This window comes from Pungitius pungitius, chromosome 9, assembly GCF_949316345.1.
Source record: "Pungitius pungitius chromosome 9, fPunPun2.1, whole genome shotgun sequence".
In the NCBI taxonomy this organism is placed as follows: Eukaryota; Metazoa; Chordata; class Actinopteri; order Perciformes; family Gasterosteidae; genus Pungitius; species Pungitius pungitius.
In genome coordinates this window covers 5,182,944-5,202,513 of record NC_084908.1, presented here as the reverse complement: position 1 = coordinate 5,202,513, position 19,570 = coordinate 5,182,944, and the positions used below count along the sequence as shown (strand labels likewise).

Here is a 19,570-nt window from a genome sequence, read left to right as displayed (position 1 = left end):
TGCTGTAAGCTGACGCATCCCTTACAGCAGTCTAAAGGTTAATAGATTTATCGGGGGCTGTTTCTGCGCCTGGAGGTCAGACCTCCTTCACCTCCGATCTGTTTGCCCCCTCTGGTATCCCAAATTACATTTGTATTTGTCCCGTCCTTTTCACATACACTCTCCCAACCGGTCCGTTTCCATCCTGCGGAGCCGAAACTTTTACACCAAAAGAGGGAAAACGAAGCCGTCTTTTCTTCTTCTTTTCAAAGAGTTCACTCACTTCCGGGTCACGCTTCAAATGCACAGCTTAATGCACGTGCGCACAACTGGCCTGCTAAAATATCTCCCTTCTGTCGGATTCAATAGTTTGGGTTATTTTGCTAAATATTCAGAGCCATATAAGAGCACACAGGAAATATCGACTGTCATCATTCTCCCGGAGAAAGAAAATGTCGATGGGGACGAGAACAAAAGGGCCGGTATCACAATTAGTGGAAAATGTCAGTGGGCAAATGAGTATTTAAATGAAAGGTTAGAGACTCGCCACAGGTGCAAAGAACCGGGAACCGAAGACCGGAACTATCCGCTTTTGGTTTTTGCGCATAATTGACAAGCAGGGAGGAGGAGAGGACCACACTCCCCCAACAACAAGGTAGGTGGGGTGGGGGAGTGTTACGGTCTGACTGTGTAAATGCACCTGCTCATTTCATCCCATGCGTAATGCGTAAAGTTCAGCGTGCCGTGCGTAACAAGTGAAATGCCCGCAGGGGAGGAGACAAGTTGGTGAACGCGCTTCCGGGGAAGTTGTTGTAAGGACGCTGGACACAATGAAGAATTAAAGACTACACTGGCATCCAATGTTCATCCAATGCCCCCCAGAGGAAAAGAATCCAACTTCGATGGAAGAATGAATATAACAGTGGAGGAGAGAGGGAGAGCGCGGGCGGGAAGGTTTAGTAAAGTGGAACTTGGTAACAGATGCTAGCAAAAGGGGAGGGGGGGGGGCATGGGATGGGTGAATGTATATGTGGTGTGTAAGTGTAAGCCTGCATGTGTGTGTATGTGTGTGTGTGAGTGAGCGAGAGCGTGTGTGTGCAAGCTCGTGCGGGGGGCGGAAGAAGACAGGACATGAGCGCACATTGAGAGAGCGGCTCTTTTACTCGTGATCATTTCACGCCCCCCCCCCCCCCCCCCCAAGCCACCTAAAGCGTTTAGTTGCAGCTGACTGAGCACTTGCAAGGAGTGCAATAGGGGAGCGGAAGGGTCGAATTATTTCAACCTACAACTGGCCCCCAAAAGTAGTGCAGGAAAAAAAGAAGAAAAAAGACAGTGAGAGAAAAAACCGTGACGGAGTGAGAAAGAGAGGCGTGTGTGTGTGTGTGTGTGTGTGTGTCTGGAGGGGGGTGAGACAGAAAGAGGGGGAGAGAGGAAGACACAGGAAAAAAGTTTTTGTTCTTTTCCTTTTTTTCTTATCGCCTCCCCCTGTTCTAACCGGTCAACATGGAGCAGGGGCCCAGGAGTCCTGCGCTGCGGCTGGGGAGAGCAGGTAGGGTCGCACCCGCTCACTTTCACCAAGTTAAACCCTTTGTGTTGCTTGTTGAATATATTTTTTTGTGGCGGTCAAAATATGAGAATGGCTTCTTTTTGGACAATGTCACGATTGTGGGAACTTTGGAGCTGTTTAAGACATTCTTTGCTCGTTTAAATTGAGAGTTTTATTATTGTCTAAATGTGCAGTTGTTTGGCTCTGTTTGCTGGTATGAGACACTGGTGTGATTCGACGTATTGGTTTTGCTTTGGCACCAATTCCAGTCAGGTCCGACTCACGTTTTGGTCAGTGCGCCGTCCCCTGGGAGAGGCGCACCTTGACTGGTCCTTATAATAAAGAGGACTGCGGATGTGCGCGGGTTTCTTTGGCACCGCCAATCAGGGACGAGCAATTGCGTGTGCGCACACATTTGGTCACATATTTCAGGGATGTTTGGTCATCTTTCTTAATTTGATTCAATATGTGCTGTGAGAACTGTGACATTTGAGCACTAAAATCTATTTTTTGGGCCACAAATTGAATCACTCCCCAAAGCGTTGTCACCTCCCTGCATTACTTTATTCAACAGGTCAACCTCTCGCGGGCCTATTTTCATAAACCAGCGGGGCTCTGATACAACGATGGATCCGACCATCGACCTCGTTATGGCACCCAATGGTTATCACATCATTTCATACCGCCACCCGCTGCGTCTGCATTGATAAAACGTCGTTTGTGATTAAGAAACGGCGGGCAGGTGATCCCATCTCAGGGGGACGTTCCTTCCACTGCGCGGAGGCAGAAAGAAAGGCTTTGTGATGCTCTCCGTTGCCTGTTACTGTGGAAATGTCTTATACGTGCAACGACACATTTTAATTAGGGCTGAGTTCATTTGGTGCTGTTTGTCGCGTATCTATTCTCACAGTGCGGCGGCATAAATAGTGTCTGCGAAATACATGAGCTCGCGCCCGGCCTTCTGCGTGAATTTGTCATCGAATAATGCCCCTGGTTGGTAAAACAAAGAATACATCGTTTGTATAAAGTATTTTTGTGTTAACGGTAGATGCAACTAGGATTGTAGCAATTGGATAATAACATTTTAACCACTGAGGAGAGTTCAAAGGAGGGCCCTCCCCGCGTTGGCGTGTGGCGGTTTGGGGCCCGGGGGCCTGTACCTACGGCCTCTCGCTCTCACTTTAAGGTACGTGCTCGGGGTACAAAGGAGAGAGCGAACGTGGCTTTTTGGCAGACCTTCCCCTCTTCCCGCCCTGTGGGTTGGCCTTGCGCAAAGACCCCGGGCGCCATTTCTGTCCCCATCTGACGACAAGATTGGGGAAGTTGAATTATTATTCTACAAATGAGAAGAAAAAAAAATTAAGTAAGACCTTAAAGGACATTTTTTAGCTTTGATCTATTTTTATAAAATACATTTTTCACCTGCAAAAAGTTAATCCAAGTCCTGACGTACCTAACATACCTCACAGTGCGTGAGAGGTGCGGGCCGAAGGAGCTCTGAGAGACAGAGAGAGATCCAGAGGACAGAGGGGCGAATTAGAGGGGAGGGGAGGGAGGGAGGGAGGGAGAGAGAGAGATGACCTCACTTGGCATACAGTCTGCTTCCGCTTCGACCTCAAGTGCCCCTACATAGGACGAGGTGATGTTATGGCCTTGTTCCTGCATGGAGACAAACAATTTCCAGCTCGTCCCTTTGAGCCAAGAGAGACCTGAGAGGAGTTCCCTCTCACACCATATGTTGTGTGTGTGTGTGTGTGTGTGTATAAGCAAAAAGCTTGTGTGTGTGTGTGTGTGCATCTAATTCATAAGCGAATAAAAACTTTAGAAGAGATACTGTGAGCTTTCTCATTATGTTTACAGTCAGCCGGCGTGTAATAAACGAGCTGGTGGAGTTAACATGCGCTATTAATTTTTCATTGCTTTTTTTCGTTTCGAGGCTGGGGCGTCAAAAAAATAAAAATAAGAAGAGAGAAGCAAAGCAAAACAGCCGAAGCTTTCATGGTGGATGAGGGCTGGCAGGGGGAGGAAAGAGGGAGCATTTAAACGACAACATTTCCTCCAATTTGCCTCCAATGATCATCGCAACTCAACCGCATTCTTGCTAATGTTAAAAAAAAGTATACCCCCCACCCCCACCCCGCCCGCGCGCCCATTCCCCCCCTCCCCCGAATTCTTTAACACTGGAGAGGTAATGAAATATGGTAATGGTTTTGGACCCCGGATTAAAGTCTTCCTGATGGAAGTTCGTTTCCTCAAAATTTCCAAGCCTAAAGCGACAACAATTTGTATACATGATTGATTGTGTTTGGATTCTTTTTGGGGGGATTTTAATTGCTTATGTATTTAATTTGCAAATCGGAGAGACAGGGGCTCGGTTTACTTCTTGTGTGGCTCGTGTCTTTTCTCAATAAATACAAAAAAACAGGCTGTGAGAGAGAGTGAGCATCATGCAGAACGAGAAACAGGTGAAGTAGGAAATATTTGATATATTGGGCTTTTTGCCTGTTTAGAGACACCCGGATCCAAAATACTCTGTCAATGCAAAATAGAATACAAACATAGAATAAGCTAAACTGTTACATAACGTAACAAGACGTATTTGATCATTTGTAGAACATTTATGTAATATAATATAAATGATCAAAGCATTTCCATTTTTTATTACAACATGTTTTCCCTCCTTTTCTGGATTTAGGGCCTAAATATTTCCTTGTTGCATGATCCAAGTCTGAATATCATATTTCAATTTCAATTTTAAATGTTTTATCCGCGCTGCCTTTTATCATTAAAAAACAATGAATCACCGTGCTGTCAGTCAGATCTGAGGCCTTAAATCACGAATCTTCAGTACACAGATGGAAAATATAAACGAGGGATGGAACGGTTGACACCAGTGAGATTGTGAAGAACGACGTGGATTCAACGATGATATATTTCTGAAGCCATGTATGAGGTTTCCGGAGCCGAGTAGTTTATTTCACAGATCAATCAAATGACTGAATGAGTGGTCCCGCGCGGGCCCGCGGTGCTTCACACGTCCGCTTCTCTATGGCGCCAACTGAGACTGCTTTGAACCCAACCTAAAGTATTTGTTTAACTCTTTAACTAAGTGTGTCGATGGCCCAAGTTGCCGTGGGTCTTTTTTTTTGTTTGTTTATTTGCGCGAGTGTGTAGCCGCGTGCACGCGCTCGTCACCGTCACACCCAAGGTTGAACGCCCCCTTGTGGCGTGGTTTTCCCACTGAAGAGAAAGAGCAAAAACCCCAAGGAAACCGTCTCAGTCTCTAGATAAAAACAGAAAAGAAAACTACAAAAACTAAAGAATAAGAATTACTTGTTGTATAAGGAGATAAACAATTGTTCAGTTGAGTTGAAGTTGCATGTTATGGACAGAAAAACAATAATAAGCATGAAATCTACAAATATAAAATCCTACATGAAATAGACTCAATAAAATCACACATTGACCTTTTCAGTAACGTTGCCTTGAGGTACATCAAACATGTACGTTCCTCTGAGGAGAAACCTGCAGACTTCTGAGGCGCTATTGTCGGAGCTCATGGCGAGCACTTAAACCACCAGCTTCCCAAAACACATTATGTGTCTTCAATGATGGAATTGTTGTACATGCGATTATACATCTGTTCTCATCTAGGTTCGTGCGTGGACCTGAAATGATTAAATGTCGAGAAACAGGAAAAACAGGGGAAATAATACTTTTCCTTTTTAATTTGCCTCATGCTTTAGGCTATTTGTGTGTTTAATATTACAGGGGCGAGGCTCAGATATGCCCTCTCAAATCAGGTGGGACGAACACGTAATGAATCCCTCTCTCTCTCTCTCTCTCTCTCTCTCCCTCTCGCTCCCTCTCTCAGTTTGGAGTAGATGGGGAGCTCGCAAATTGCATTTCATTAGAACTTCCGTCTGCAGTCCTGAATCAATTAAGTAATGAGTGAATTCATGTTTCGTTTGTCTGTCGATTCTCGCCAAGTTAAAGATTTCTAGCATTGTGTTGAAGGAGGGGGGGGGGGGGGGGGGGGGTTCATAAGATTGACAGCTCTGGCGGCCTGAAAACAACAAAAAGATCCGGATGCTCAAAATACGGTGGCCCTTTAAGAGCTGCCTCCCTGTACTCCTCCCTACTGTTTTTCCCTCCATGTGAAAGAGGGACAATACCTGTTTAAGTTCCACTCTTTTATAAAGCCGTGCTGCAACTAAGCCTAATTTTTTTAGTAATACTCAATTAATTAGCTATTTGATATTGACATGAATAAATTGAGTGCAAATGGGTACAAAGGCGTTTAGTTTTTCTTTCTTCACTTTGTTAATTGAAATTAAACACATGATCATTTACTCCTCCAGCCTCTTGCGTTGCTTCACCAAAGCCTCCCCATTGGTGGACGGCCAATGCCCGCGGGGGCTGCCATTGGCCAAGGGGATTCGCAGCAGCCAATTGGCGCGTTCCGCCGCACCCCCTCCAAACCGTCAGAAGCGGTGACGCGGGTGGGGGAGGGGGGCGGTTCTCGCGTAGCGATTGGCTGTTCCCGCTGTGAGTGACGGGCAGCTGGGCCGGCGCGTGTGGGTTAGGCTTCCAGGGGTTTGGGAGCGCGGGCGCTGTCCGCACGAGAGCAGGTCCTGAAACGCGGCGTGCTGCCCACCCGTCGGACCCCCGCAGCGCCCGCAGTTTCTTTTTCCTTGCGCTTCGAGGGAAAACCTGTTTATGTACATATTTACAGACCAACATTTTGGACGTGTAAATGTCGGGGACTCAGGCGCGAGCGCAGAAAAAAACTATAGCTTTTGAATTTTAGGGGAACTGGGATTTTTTTTTATTTTTTTTATACGAAGAAACAAGAAACTCACACAGAAAGCCGGAGCCGAACACGTTTGTGGTGCGAGTGCCGACCAACACGCAGCGTGAGAGAGAGAGCGGGAGAGAAGAGGAGAGAAGGGGGAGAGATAACAGAGTGAGCCAGAGCCGCCTTTCACCTCTCTCCCAGGATAACAACTTTTTATTTTGTATTTTCCCCCGCTGTTCTACGTTCGTTCTTTTCTTCTTCTTCTTCTTCGGCCCCTGGTGGATACGAGACTTCAAGATGTGAGCAGTCATTCGCTCTCGCGCGCTATTGATGGGAGAATACCAAGTGTCGACGTGAAAGCGACCTGCGACCATTTCTGACAAGAACAAGAACACGCCGGAAGAAAAATAACCGTGGATTTGTAAACTTCATATTTTTAATTTTTTCGATTTTTAATTTCTACATTTTTTTAAATATTGCAATAGACTTAAAGGAGAAAATTCACGCCCCCCTCCCCCCAACCCGCCGGTACCCTCTTCATCGACTAAGTCGCAGTTCAGGGGTCACGGCCAGCGGAGCGAGAAGAGGAGAAAAGGGAGGGAGCCTATTTGTTTGCCCACCATATTTTTCGTTCGTGTTTTTGTTTGAATGTGTTCCTCCTTCTGGCTGAGGAGACTTGTGCAGACGAGCAGCTGAGGGAATGAGCTCCATCGCTGCCGTTTCCCTCCTCGGGTTTCTGGAGCCCCGTTGCGGTGTCCCGTCCCCATGGGGAGGGAGCCCGTCTCTGATTCCCATTTCTGACGCTATTACTTCTCTCCCCTCAACCTGAAAAAAACCCATCCTATTTTCTATAAATCTTATTTTTAAATATAATTATATACTTTAAAAACATTTTTTTTGTTAATTAACAAAAAAACACCCGCTCTCTAAAGGGATCTGGAAGCCCCTTTCCATTTACTGGAGGTCACGGCGTGTCAGTGAAGTCACCGTCCGAAGCGGGGCGTCCGGGGGGGCCATTGTTTTTTTTAAGACCCGTCTGTACACCGAATCGGGGCCCTCAGCAGCCCTCCGCCGTAACGATGGAGATTCACTGTAAACACGACCCGTTTGCTGCAATGCACAGTAAGTTTACACTTTTATATTCCTCCCCATCTGCAGTGTGCTGACCCCCCGCCCCATACACACACTCTCTTTCCCCTCTACACACACACACACTCTCACACACACACACACACACACACACACACACACACACACACACACACACACACACACACACACACATGCACATCTAACTATGTGTGCATGTGCATCAATAGATTTCAGCTGCACGATAAACTGTGAAAAATAAATTGAACTAGCCTCGCTTTGGGTCCTAAATAATGGACACGAAAACGTCTTAAACAATGCTGAAATAATTCAAGCATGGGCATTTTGCAAATTGCATTTTGATATATAACTAATCTGAATTCATTGTTATATATATACACAGTAAATTATGTATTAATATTTGTGTGTGTTTAAAAAAATTGAATACAGCTTTGATTGGAAATATTTGTTGTTCAAATTAATTATTTCCTCCCATATTTTTTATATGATGTATTAGGCTGCTTGGTCTAATGACTTTTAAAGACATGTCTATTCCTTGGCAGTAAATAACATCTGAATAGATGCAGAGGTGTTGGGCCTATTTGTTGTATTTATATTGATAATTTACCTTCGCTTCAATTTTGCAGTATTTTGCCGTATTTTAACAAGCAGGTGTATTTTGACTAAAGCTCGGTCGCGGGGAGTCGGAGTGGTTCATTTCAAATAGTGAAGTTTGCCTATATTTTGTTAAATTGTGTCGGTGTCTTGTGTGCGCGGCTGTTCGCTGCGTTTCTCCTTTTTGAAGGGGACGGGGAGGGGAGGGGCAGGGGTCAGAGAGAGAGGTAGAGAGATGGTGTGGGGAGGGGTTGAGGGTGAGGGGGGGGGGGGTGGTAACAAAGCATGACTAAAAGCTGAACTCGATCCACAAACAGCGGCGGTGTTTTCTGGATCGTAACCAGGTTGGACACTGGCGCACAGGTGTGCGGGAAGCAGATCTGAGCTCTGCGTTGTCTCACGCGCCCGTAACAAGGCGAGACTCCGCCTTGATCCCCGCGGGGAGCTGCTCCTCTCACGGCCCAGCAGGTCGGAGCGGCGCCCTTCTTTGCTCAAAGACACTTCAGCAGCAGTGCAGGTGCTCGGGGGACATGGCGTGGATATGAGGAGGAGGAGGAGGAGGGGGGGGGGGGGTCCTGCTTTGTATTTATAATGCTACAAACACTATACACTTCCCTAATTGTATACCCAAAACAAGCGTTCATTTACATACTTCTTCAAACTATTTCGGTCATTTTGCCCAGCGCAGATAAATGCGGCACACATTTCAAATGTGAAATGAACATCAAATGGCCACAATCAACCCAACGATTGGCCGTCACAGGGGCCCAAGTAATAAGAAATAATTGAATCAAGAACATGTACGTCTCAACCTTCAACTTCCATTCGCTGCCTTTTTTTCAATGTACATCACTGTTATAAAAAAATATTTTTTATAATATATAAATATATATATACACGCAAACGCGAACGCGCGCACATCGTAAAAAAAGCGAGAACTAGAACGAATCACGTTTCCTCTTCGTTGCAGTTTCGCCAAAACCAATGAAGCGCGCTGCTGACGGTGAGCGGAGCTAAAGTTATATATGTCAAAGCCTGGAGACGCTTTAAAACGATTACACCCTAAAGGTAGGGAGAGAGGGGGGAGTTGTGTGGGATTCCTGTGTGTGTGTGTGTGTGAGTTGGTTGTAATTCTTCTTTTCTATTTTATAAAATGTGTGCGTGTGCGCAAGCCAGCCCCTAAGAGCGGATAGTTATTTACACATAATTCTTTCGATGTGTCTTGAGCAAAATTGATACGTACAAAGTTTCCTTATTTTGAGTTGTTACAGTCCTCTAGGTTGGCAATAAAAAAGTTTTTAAATATTACCTGGTTCACATTGCTCGTTATTTACTTGGTCTGAAGTTTGGAGCGTGTTTTCAGCCATAAGAAACAACTCATAGCGGTGATGTTCAAAAAAAGAAATCCATAGCAGGTAATTGTGATGATAATGAGCTGCATTTCATAATCATGTATTGTGATGGTAATGGCGGCATGCTGAATACTGAGCAGCGGAGGCTGTGGCCCTACCTCTTCTACAACCATTTTCTACATCAAAACACACACACATTCATCCCAACCGCAGGTGTAGGAAATAAAACCAAGTCAGTGTTGTTTTGAAGCAAATAAGTCTCATTCGTTTTAATAGAAAGGTTTGTTCTCTCTCCCACAGGAGTCTCTGTAAAGCGGTTTATTACAAGCCTTTTTTTATAAGACCAACCGTTGATTAACACAAGTCCACCACTCACTCTTTGCAGAATACGAATCATTCCACCTTTCAGAAATAAATAAATAAATAAATAAATACGACAACTCGTGGGGAACGGATGGCTGGGCCACCTCGCAGGTCTATTTGACCGTTTGCTCGAGGAAATGTGCTTCATCAGTATTCCCGCGGGGCAACTTCCCAAACAGGTTCTCGGGCAAAAGTCATTTCTAGTTCCCCTCCTTTTTCTTTCTTTCTCTTTTTTTTCAAGAGACACAGAGAGAAGACCGGTGGCGTTTTGTGGTGATTTCTTCTCTTTTGCTTTATTTTTGAGTCGTCAGCCCGTGACGAGGCAGATGAGAGATGAGAGAGAGAGAGAGAGAGACTAATAGACTTTATTTTCTGGATGGGGGAGCTCGAATATATACTGCTTTATCTCTGTTGTTTTTTATTTTCCTCCCGGAAACAGTGAATCAATCAAACCTTTGAGGAGGTGCTGGGATTTCTAGTTGGCTCCCATAAAGGGCAAATAAGTGAAATGCAACATGGGGACTGCATAATGAGCCCGGCCTTTCTCTGTTGTTTTTTAATCCGAGATGAAGATGAAGCCTCTGGAGAGTCAGCTTTTACAGAATCACCTTTAAAAGCCGACCCCCCCCCCCCCCCCATACTCATTTGGGAGAATCTTTGTATAATTTGCAACAAAAACCAGGAGCTGGCCAACCTTGATTGAATTTCCAGGAGCGAGTGCTTTGATTTGTTTGCGGAGGATTTGCTGGTCCTCTGTTATTAACTCCCACAGCTGTGAGGGAACATCAGCCCCGTTGTCTTCTCTCAGAAAATGTAAACAAAAATCTAGAAATGGGGATTGGAGCTCCCGAAAAAATGGGAAGCAATTTTGGTGCATTTGCCTTTTAATAATGATTGAAAACTTGAAGATGAAATTGGGTCGTTGACGCACGGCACGTGGTCTGTAATGCTGCTTATTTACAGAACTATAGCCTCAGTGGCCGATAAATAAATGCCTTTATAGAAGGTTTAAGATATTGTGTTTTCTCCCTCTCAGTATATTTATGGGCTCGGGGAAAAAAAAATACATTTTAAAACACATAATCCCCATCACCCACCCCGAGGATGGTGAGAGTCTGAACGTCTAATGCCAACAGTAAATACACAGATAAGTGAATAAATAGTTATCAGGGCGCTTTTTTGTGGGTCACAAGTCATTCCTCTCCATCTCTTTACAAAGCAAGGCGTATTTCATGCCAGGCCCAGATAGGACGAGTGAAAGGGACCATTTCATTTACTCTTATCTTAGGGAAGGAGAGGGAGAGGAAGAGAGAGAGAGAGAAAGCGAGGGTGGGGTGGGGGGCGGAGGAGTCTCCTCTGGAAGGTACCTTTGGTGAGGAGGCGACTTCCATAAACGACTCTGCAAAGAAGGAAGAAAAACCCGCTGCTTTTATTCATGGAAAGGTTCCGGGACGTGATAATAAGCCAAGGAGGAGGGGAATAACGCCTTCACACTTGTACAAAACATTCACAGAGAGCGTGTGTGCGTGTATCTGTGTGTGTGTGTGTGTGTGTGTTTGTCCAGGATGGCCATCTAGGTCAGTGGGCTGGTTCTTTCTTTGACGAACGTGAATAAGTGTGTGAGAGAGTGATTTCGGATCCAAGTGGGACGTTACAGTTAGGACTTCCAGGAACGTCACAGAAGGAGACAAAATGACAAGAACAGTGGGAATCCACTGACCATCAACGACAACGCTGGACAACCTCCCAGTCGTCTCTCAACTATCACAAAGCAATGAAATATCCCACACTGTCAAAAAAAAACAGAAGTAGTCAGTTCAGATTGTAAAACCCGTCATGGCTCTTTGATAACTGGGATTTTAGGTCATAAACAAGCGCTTGCCCAGGAGCTGCCTAGGTTATAAAGGCAAGACAACGCATCAGCATTGCATCATCTCACAGATCCCTCTTGAAACAGCAGATGTTCCTGGAAGGATGCTCCCCGTCCACTGGATTATCTGTAAAGCAGTTCCGACCATGTGGTCAGTTCCACATGAGGGAGCATCTTCAGTCAGAGACTGCTCATTGCACTGCTTCCCAGAAATATCCACACATCAAAAATCACTCAACCAAACATGTTTCAACTTCACTGAGAAATGCCCGAGTTTGGTGTTTAGTTTTGCATAAAGTGTGAGAGATGGATTGCTAAATCGAGAGCTTGAGAGCAAAAAAGTCTCAAAATCAAACCCGCAGAAGACCGGACGTTTAGTACGTTGCATTTCTGTCCATGTAGACCCCGAGCCAGGAGACTGTGCACTCCCCCGGCCGCGTCTACATATTGGTGTCTTTTGTAAAGAGCGATTGCTTTTGGAAATCACGCCGGCCACGGCTTCCATCTGCATAATGAGGCCTCTTCTGTCTCCAGAAAATAAAGAAGTGGGAGAGGGACAGAGTGACCGGCTGCGTCCCGCTGCTTGGAAGCAGATCGGTTTGATTTCACAGAGTGAGACTGTTGACTTTATGTGTTGGATGTGTTTCTATTTGAGCTGGAAGGAGCCTGTGTGTGTGTGTGTGTGTGTGTGTGTGTGTGTGTGTGTGTGTGTGTGTGTGTGAGAGTGTCTATGTTTATTTATTTTATGCTGATGGAGGAAAGGACAGGACAGGGGGATAGGTTCAGGGGACAGCTTTGTGTTTAAAGGGGTATCCCTGCTGGGGTAATGTGTTTAAAATCTATTACCCCCACAGCTAGGATTAGTGTGTGTGTGTGTATGTGCGCATGTGTGTGTGTCTTTCCCCTAAAGACATAATCACTATGGTAATACAAAAGCCAGTGGATTATGTGGCAGAAAATCTGGTTTATTTACACTCTGCCTTTGGTTAGATACATAAATGTACAGTAAACACACTGGATTGGGGACCGGACGATAGACGGTACAAGGATCCATATATGTATGTATGTATTTATATATAAATACATATACAACTCCTATAGGCTGTGTAGGCTGACTGCTGACCCTGCCCCTCCTCAGGTGCATGCTGGGACAGGCTCTAGGTCTGGTGCTCAACAATGAATTGGACGATTTGCAAACAAATAAAGTTAACCAATTATGTACTTTCTAAATAAAAGAAAATGCAGACTACTACTTTGCATTATGAGTCACATTGGGACCTTTTTGTAATTGTTATATTGCACTAAAGGTCTCAATCACTGAGAAAACACACAGTACCGGTACTTTAAATCTGTATTCCATTCACACAGGCATTTACCAGAAAACACAACATAGGGTGACAGTGTTATTGAGATATGAAATGGCCCATGTAGTGATGGCATATCTGGACCGTATTGCTCACTTTCAAGCACTTCTTATTGCTACTTTACATCTGTCAACATTAAACAGATGTTTTTCAATTGAACTAGCAGGTGGCAGCAGATGTCTTATACCTGATACTCACAATAGCAGAAGAGCAGTTCATAACAATCTCAACAACAGAATTGTATTCTTTGTTATCCTAAAGTAAAAAGGGCTACTTGGTCAAAATAGAATCCCTTCATTTACTGAAAGTCTTAGCTCTGCCCCGCTTGAAAATGAGCAGTTTTAACCGGCGCTGTGATGCTGAGCTAAAAACATCCGTGACCGGGAGAGAAATCACACCAGTAGCAGTGTTGCTCAAGCTATTCATTTTCTCTTAATCAAACCCAACGAATTATCACAAAATGAACACAGACAGGAAGCTCCTCCATGGGCAAAATACGACTAAGCGAGCGAAAACGATTGCGGAGGCTATAAATTCAGTCTGGAATGTGTAGCACTGGGAGGGATGTTTATGTCAACATCACTGATAAAGTGGTCTTAACTATCAATCTGTCTCTTTACGACACTGGCTTTATTCATTTAACAGAAGATCGGATGGATCAGAAGAATTGAGATGATTATGTCTGATTAGCCAGAGTTTGGAAAACTTAATATTGTAATGAGGGAAACGACGGGGCCTTTGACTGACCGTTGCAGTAAATTGCGGAAATTCCCAGAATTGATCTGTGAGGTCACACTTCACACCTTCCTTTGGCCAATCTTCATTTTACTGCCTGTAACCTAATTCATAGGAAAGCATTCCTCTCTTCCTCGCTCACCCATCACCTTGTTTTGATGTGTCTTCCTCTCATCTCGTCTCTCTCCAGGACACGGCGGGGTGAACCAGCTTGGAGGCGTGTTTGTAAACGGCAGGCCCCTGCCAGACGTGGTACGCCAGCGAATAGTGGAACTCGCCCACCAAGGGGTCCGGCCCTGCGACATCTCGCGCCAGCTGCGAGTCAGCCACGGGTGTGTCAGCAAGATACTGGGCAGGTAAACACGGCTCAGGGATATGAACAGGGCTGAGCTGTATGAAAGTGATGGCGGTGCATAAAGGTGGATGAGGTGGATGAACATGGCTGAGCTGTATAGGTGTGGATGAGAAGCATTAAAGAGGTGTATAAAGGTGGTGGAGATGTATAAAATGGGCTGAGGTATATGCATGTGGTGGTGTATAAGAAAAGATGAGGTGTATAAACATGGACGAGGTGTACAAAGGTGGATGAAATTTATAAATGTGGATGAGATGTATAAAGGTGGATGAAATGTGTAAAGGTGGATGAGGTGTATAAAGAAGGACGAGGTGTATAAAGGTGGAAGAAATGTGTAAAGGTGGATGAGGTGTATAAAGGTGGATGAGGTGTGTAAAGGTGGATGAGGTGTGTAAAGGTGGATGATATGTATAAAGGTGGATGAGGTGTGTAAAGGTGGATGAGGTGTATAAAGAAGGATGAGGTGTGTAAAGGTGGATGATGATGGTAGTAGTTGTAGTAGTAGTAGTAGTTGTAGTAGTTTTAGTAGTAGTTGTAGTAGTTGTTGTTGTAGCAGTTGTTGTAGTAGTAGTAGTAGTTGTAGTTGTTGTTGTTGTAGCAGTTGTTGTAGTAGTAGTAGTAGTAGTTGTAGTAGTTGTAGTAGTAGTTGTAGTAGTAGTAGTAGAAGTTGTAGTAGTTGTTGTTGTAGCAGTTATTGTAGTAGTAGTAGTAGTATTTGTAGTAGTTGTAGTAGTAGTAGTTGTAGTAGTAGTTGTAGTAGTAGTAGTAGAAGTTGTAGTAGTTGTTGTTGTAGCAGTTGTTGTAGTAGTAGTAGTAGTAGTTGTAGTAGTAGTAGTTGTAGTAGTAGTTGTAGTAGTAGTAGTAGTAGAAGTTGTAGTAGTTGTTGTTGTAGCAGTTGTTGTAGTAGTAGTAGTAGTAGTATTTGTAGTAGTAGTAGTAGTTGTAGTAGTAGTAGTAGAAGTTGTAGTTCTCTGTTGTCAAACCTCAGCCCTTGTAAGGTCACATCAGAGATGGGGACTCGAGTTTGAGACTCGGACTCGAGTTTGAGACTCGGACTCGAGTGCGACTCGAGTCGCACACACGGTGACTTCAGACTCGACTTGAGATTCGTGCTCGAAAGACTTCAGACTCGACTCGGACTCGAGCTTTGGGACTCGTGAGCATCTCTGGGTCACACTGACTCATGTCTGTCACCCTGCTGTCCTCTCACTTGCTTCGTCTTCTTCATTAATTCTTTCTTTTCGACCCTTTGCCCTTCGTCTTCTCGGCGTCTTGTATTTCTCTCCCGTCCCTTCTGAATATTTTTTTGCCTCTCCTCACGCCCTCTTTGTCTCCCTTTCTCCATTTTCAAAGCTAAAATTTGAGACTATATCCTTATATGCTAAGAGAAGAAAGACAGACAAAAGGAAAAAGATTCATCACTTTTTGGGGAATTACCATCAAAATGAAAGTGTTTTATTTAAGTGTCATATTTTGACCCCCCCCCCCCCCAAAACGAAAGGAAGTGAGTTGGAGAAAGAAAGAAAGGACAAGAACACAATCGAAAAGGGGAAAGGCATTTTGAAGAAGCAGAGTGCAGGGGGGGGGGGAAAGGGTGAGGGACAGAGAGACCATTTGAGGGGACGGAGGCGAAGGATTAGCTACAACGACCCACAGCTATATAAAAAAATGTGTTGCTCATTGTTCTCCCTTGCCCCTCTCTCTCTCTCTGTCTTCCTCTCTCTCGCTCCCCCTGTCCTGGCCGTTCAACTCACTGAAGCGTTACCGTGAGGGGGGGGGGGGGGGGGATCGAGGGATAGAAGGAGGGAGGGAGGGTTGTTTTATCCTCTCCTCTCTGTGTCTCTAGTGCCGGCAGAACAAAAACAGCAACTCTACTGCTTCTTGTGTGTGTGTGTGTGTGTGTGTGTGTGTGTTTGCGTTAGCTCACAGTTGTGCGGATATCAATAACCACACACGTTTATTCACCTATGATTCCTCTGTGAGTAATTTAAATAGTTTTCCATTTGGAAATAGATTTTTTTTTCTTCTCGTGGTTTCTTGTTTTTCCTTTGGCTGTGTTTAAACTCCAGAATAGTCAACGTGGGCAAAACACACACACACACACACACACACACACACACACTCACACACAAGGAGACTAGGAAGCGTCCATTTACAGGAGCATACATCTTCAGGGAAGGGATAACTCTACCTACAGCGGTGCAGAGAGGGAGAGAGAGAGAGAGAGAGAGAGAGAGAGAGAGCTTTAAGACTGACTGACAGCTTGCATCCACACACAGCATCCCCCTTTTCTCTCCAAGCTCTGTAGCACATTTGCTGTCACCCCAACCCCCCCCACGCCCCCTGCCTCCCCCCTGCACCCATGCACCTTCTGCATGCAAATACATTCATGAAATAGCCATGGTGGACACGAAACGCCTGAATCTGTGTGTGTGTGTGTGTGTGTGTGTGTGTGCCACCCTCATCTCTGACACAATGTGAAAGCGGAAAAGAAAAATTGGCAGCACGGCACGAGTCAAACATCATGAATATTGACGTCACGTTCAGTTTAACTGGGATCTAACTGTTGGTTCTAATGGTCGTTGGACGAAGGGACTGCCGCACACTGAATTGTCTTCTACTAACATTTTGACCTCAAGGCAATAATTGTTTTCTCTGAATCGGTTGTTCTCAGTAAAGCGGCAGGTAAAGAAAACAACAGACAATCTCTCCCCTCCAATGAAGGCCGCCAGGATACCAATATTTAAAGGCATCGAATAAAAACGATGTAATGTAACGCTGTGTTGTTAAAGACACAAGTTTCCTTTTCTAACTCTGAGGGTTAAAACATCTTTTGAAAGAAAGCAACAACAAAAAATAGATTAGGAGGCAATGTCCAAATCCACACAAAGTGATCCAAATCTTAAGATGCATTTAGTGCCCCCGTTTGAGGGACTAAAAACTGTATGAACCCAGCAGGTTCTATCTGTAATCATGTGATCAAAGACCGAAAGAGGTTTAAAACTAACTATGCCAGTTTATGTTATTTTGATTTTTGTCCCATTTTGGATCTTTTGAGATGACACATTCTTTGAAGCGTGCTCCCAAGCAGCTTCTCTCTGACACTTCTCTCTGTAAATGGAACAACCTCTGTGACCAGGTACTACGAGACGGGCAGCATCCGCCCCGGGGTGATCGGGGGATCCAAACCAAAGGTTGCTACTCCCAAAGTGGTCGACAAGATCGCCGATTACAAACGCCAAAACCCAACCATGTTTGCCTGGGAGATCCGGGACCGGCTCCTGGCCGAGAGAGTGTGCGACAACGACAGCGTCCCCAGCGTCAGCTCCATCAACAGGTACGTTCTCCCCGAGCATCAACTTGTAGCAACAGGTACTGAGAGCAGGTAGAGCACACAGCGATATATAACACGCTGTGTTTTATGTGTGTGTGTGTGTGTGCTTGTGAAAAAGAGAATGACAAAGAGGCCCAGTCTCCATATGTATGAAGTGGCTGCAGCTCAGTGGTTCAACACGATGGTACAATGACAAGCCTTTCCCTTGAGCATAGAGGCAGATAGAGAGGGAGAGAGAGAAAGGGGGAGAGGGAGGGAGAGAGAGGGACGGATGGTGAAATAAGAGAGAAGGAGTGAGCAAAGGAGGCAAACAAAGGGGATGGAAGGTGTGCGAGGGTACGGACAGAGAGACACACAAAAGGAAGGGAGAGGGAAGGAGAGGACATGAGAGGGGAGGAAAAAAGGGGGAGGAAAAGAAAAAAGGAAAGGAAAGGAAAGAGGAAGGGAAAAGGCTCGCATGAGCAGCCAAGCAGGAAGTGTGAGGCCCCTCTGCCATGTCAGCCTCAGCCACTCCACACACACACACACACACACATTGCTTAGCTCCCACGATGGTCATGTTCTCTGTGTCACTCAGAATCCTCTCACACACACACACACACTAATATCTCCTCTCTCTCCTCCTGCAGGATCATTCGGACAAAGGTGCAGCAGCCGCCCGGCCAAACCGGCTCAGTGTCGGCCCACAACTTGGGTAGGTCTGCCGCTACGAAATCCCGTTTCCAACCGCCAGGAGCACATCGTAACAGCGGAGCCGTTGTTGTGTGAATCTCTCCGGGGCCCCAAGTGCAGAGTGCGGAACCGCGAGACGTATTTAAGATTCTGAACCTTAACCCGGAGTGAAACGTCGCGGCCCAAGGAGGTCTTTGCTCCAATGTTTCAATCAAGATGAGGAGGGAAGGAAAGGACTTGTTGTTAACCTCTTAAAGGGCCGCCTCGTCCAGCTTAGGGACATCACGATGAAGCATTTGCAGGTGCTCCCTAATTCTCCTTCAAAGCAAGGCTTGTTAACGCGGACAAAGTGTGGGCGACAAGAGGTGATGGGGTTTGGCATGCGTTCATTAGATGAATTGTTCTGTAATATATAAACCTAAATCACACAATGAAGCCAAATGACAGAGGCCTTAAAGCAGACTGCTAACCCACCGGATCTTCTGCCCTTTTCCACAAGAACCAAAGGGAAATGTTGTTGTTTTGCTGTGTTACTTTGGCCATGTTTTATTTTGTCAGTTTAAGGTGGATTGCAACAACGATGGAGTACACAAACTGATGAATGTACAAAATGATATAAATCAATATTCCCGGTCCACAGACCCTTGACTCATTAACACGGTCTGACAGTTCATTTGTACTTTCTAAGCCTGTTACAGACTGAAGCAATATATCACTTTCAGCTATGACGGAAACGTTATTTCCCTTTACCCGATGAATATCTCTGAGTTCAAATAGATATGAGGAACTGTCTCCCTCCCTCTCTCCCTCTCTCCCTTCCTCCCTCCCTCCCTCTCCCTAACTTCGCCCTGCAGTGGATTGTGTTTTGGTGTCGCTCATATCTTCATAATCGCTTGTCTATTAATCTAAATTAATTTCACACACACTGCTCCCTGACTCCTGCCTTTTACACATTTAACACAAACACACATGCATACACACCTAGATTCACCCAGACACACACACACACACACACACACACACACACACACACACACACACACACACACACACACACACACACACACACACGCTCACAGATTACACAGATAAATGGGTCCCACTCCCAGGCGGAAAATTGAACATTTGGATTTGCGGAATAAAAGCGTTACGTCTGATAAAAAAAAAAAAAAAAGAAACAGTGAAAAGAAAGAGAAAGGAAAATCAGATAATTGAAGTGCTAAATCAAGTGATGGGAAAAGGAGGGATATGCATTCATTATTCCCTCCCTGTCGTTAGCGAGCGAGTGACAGAGGTGGGGGGACCTTGATCCTCTGGTTTATCGTTTCTTTTTTTTCCGAATTCCCCTTTCGGTCTTGTCTTTCTGTGTTTGGGGGGTCTGCTGGGAGAGAGGATTAGGATGTCTGTCTCCACACCTTTCTGTCCCTCCTGGGATACCATACTGTCACTCAACCCCATGTCCGCTTACAGGGGCACAGATAAGAGACCCGAGGAATGA

General features: G+C 45.3%; 1 protein-coding gene across 3 annotated transcripts in view; it reads left to right on the top strand.

Annotated features, from left to right (window-relative positions):
* Positions 1-1,394: 1,394 nt before the first annotated feature.
* pax5 (paired box 5) overlaps positions 1,395-19,570 on the top strand; it is a 42,271-nt gene continuing 24,095 nt past the window's right edge. For 2 of the 3 annotated variants that reach the window (XM_037471791.2, XM_037471790.2), the window contains exons 1-4: positions 6,160-7,445; positions 13,902-14,067; positions 17,206-17,403; positions 18,030-18,094. In XM_037471791.2, coding sequence (XP_037327688.1) covers positions 7,403-7,445; positions 13,902-14,067; positions 17,206-17,403; positions 18,030-18,094 — 472 coding nt within the window. In that variant the 5' untranslated portion in view covers positions 6,160-7,402. Of the gene's footprint in view, positions 1,529-6,159; positions 7,446-13,901; positions 14,068-17,205; positions 17,404-18,029; positions 18,095-19,570 lie in introns of those variants that run through there. The other variant, XM_037471789.2, reaches the window with a different exon arrangement.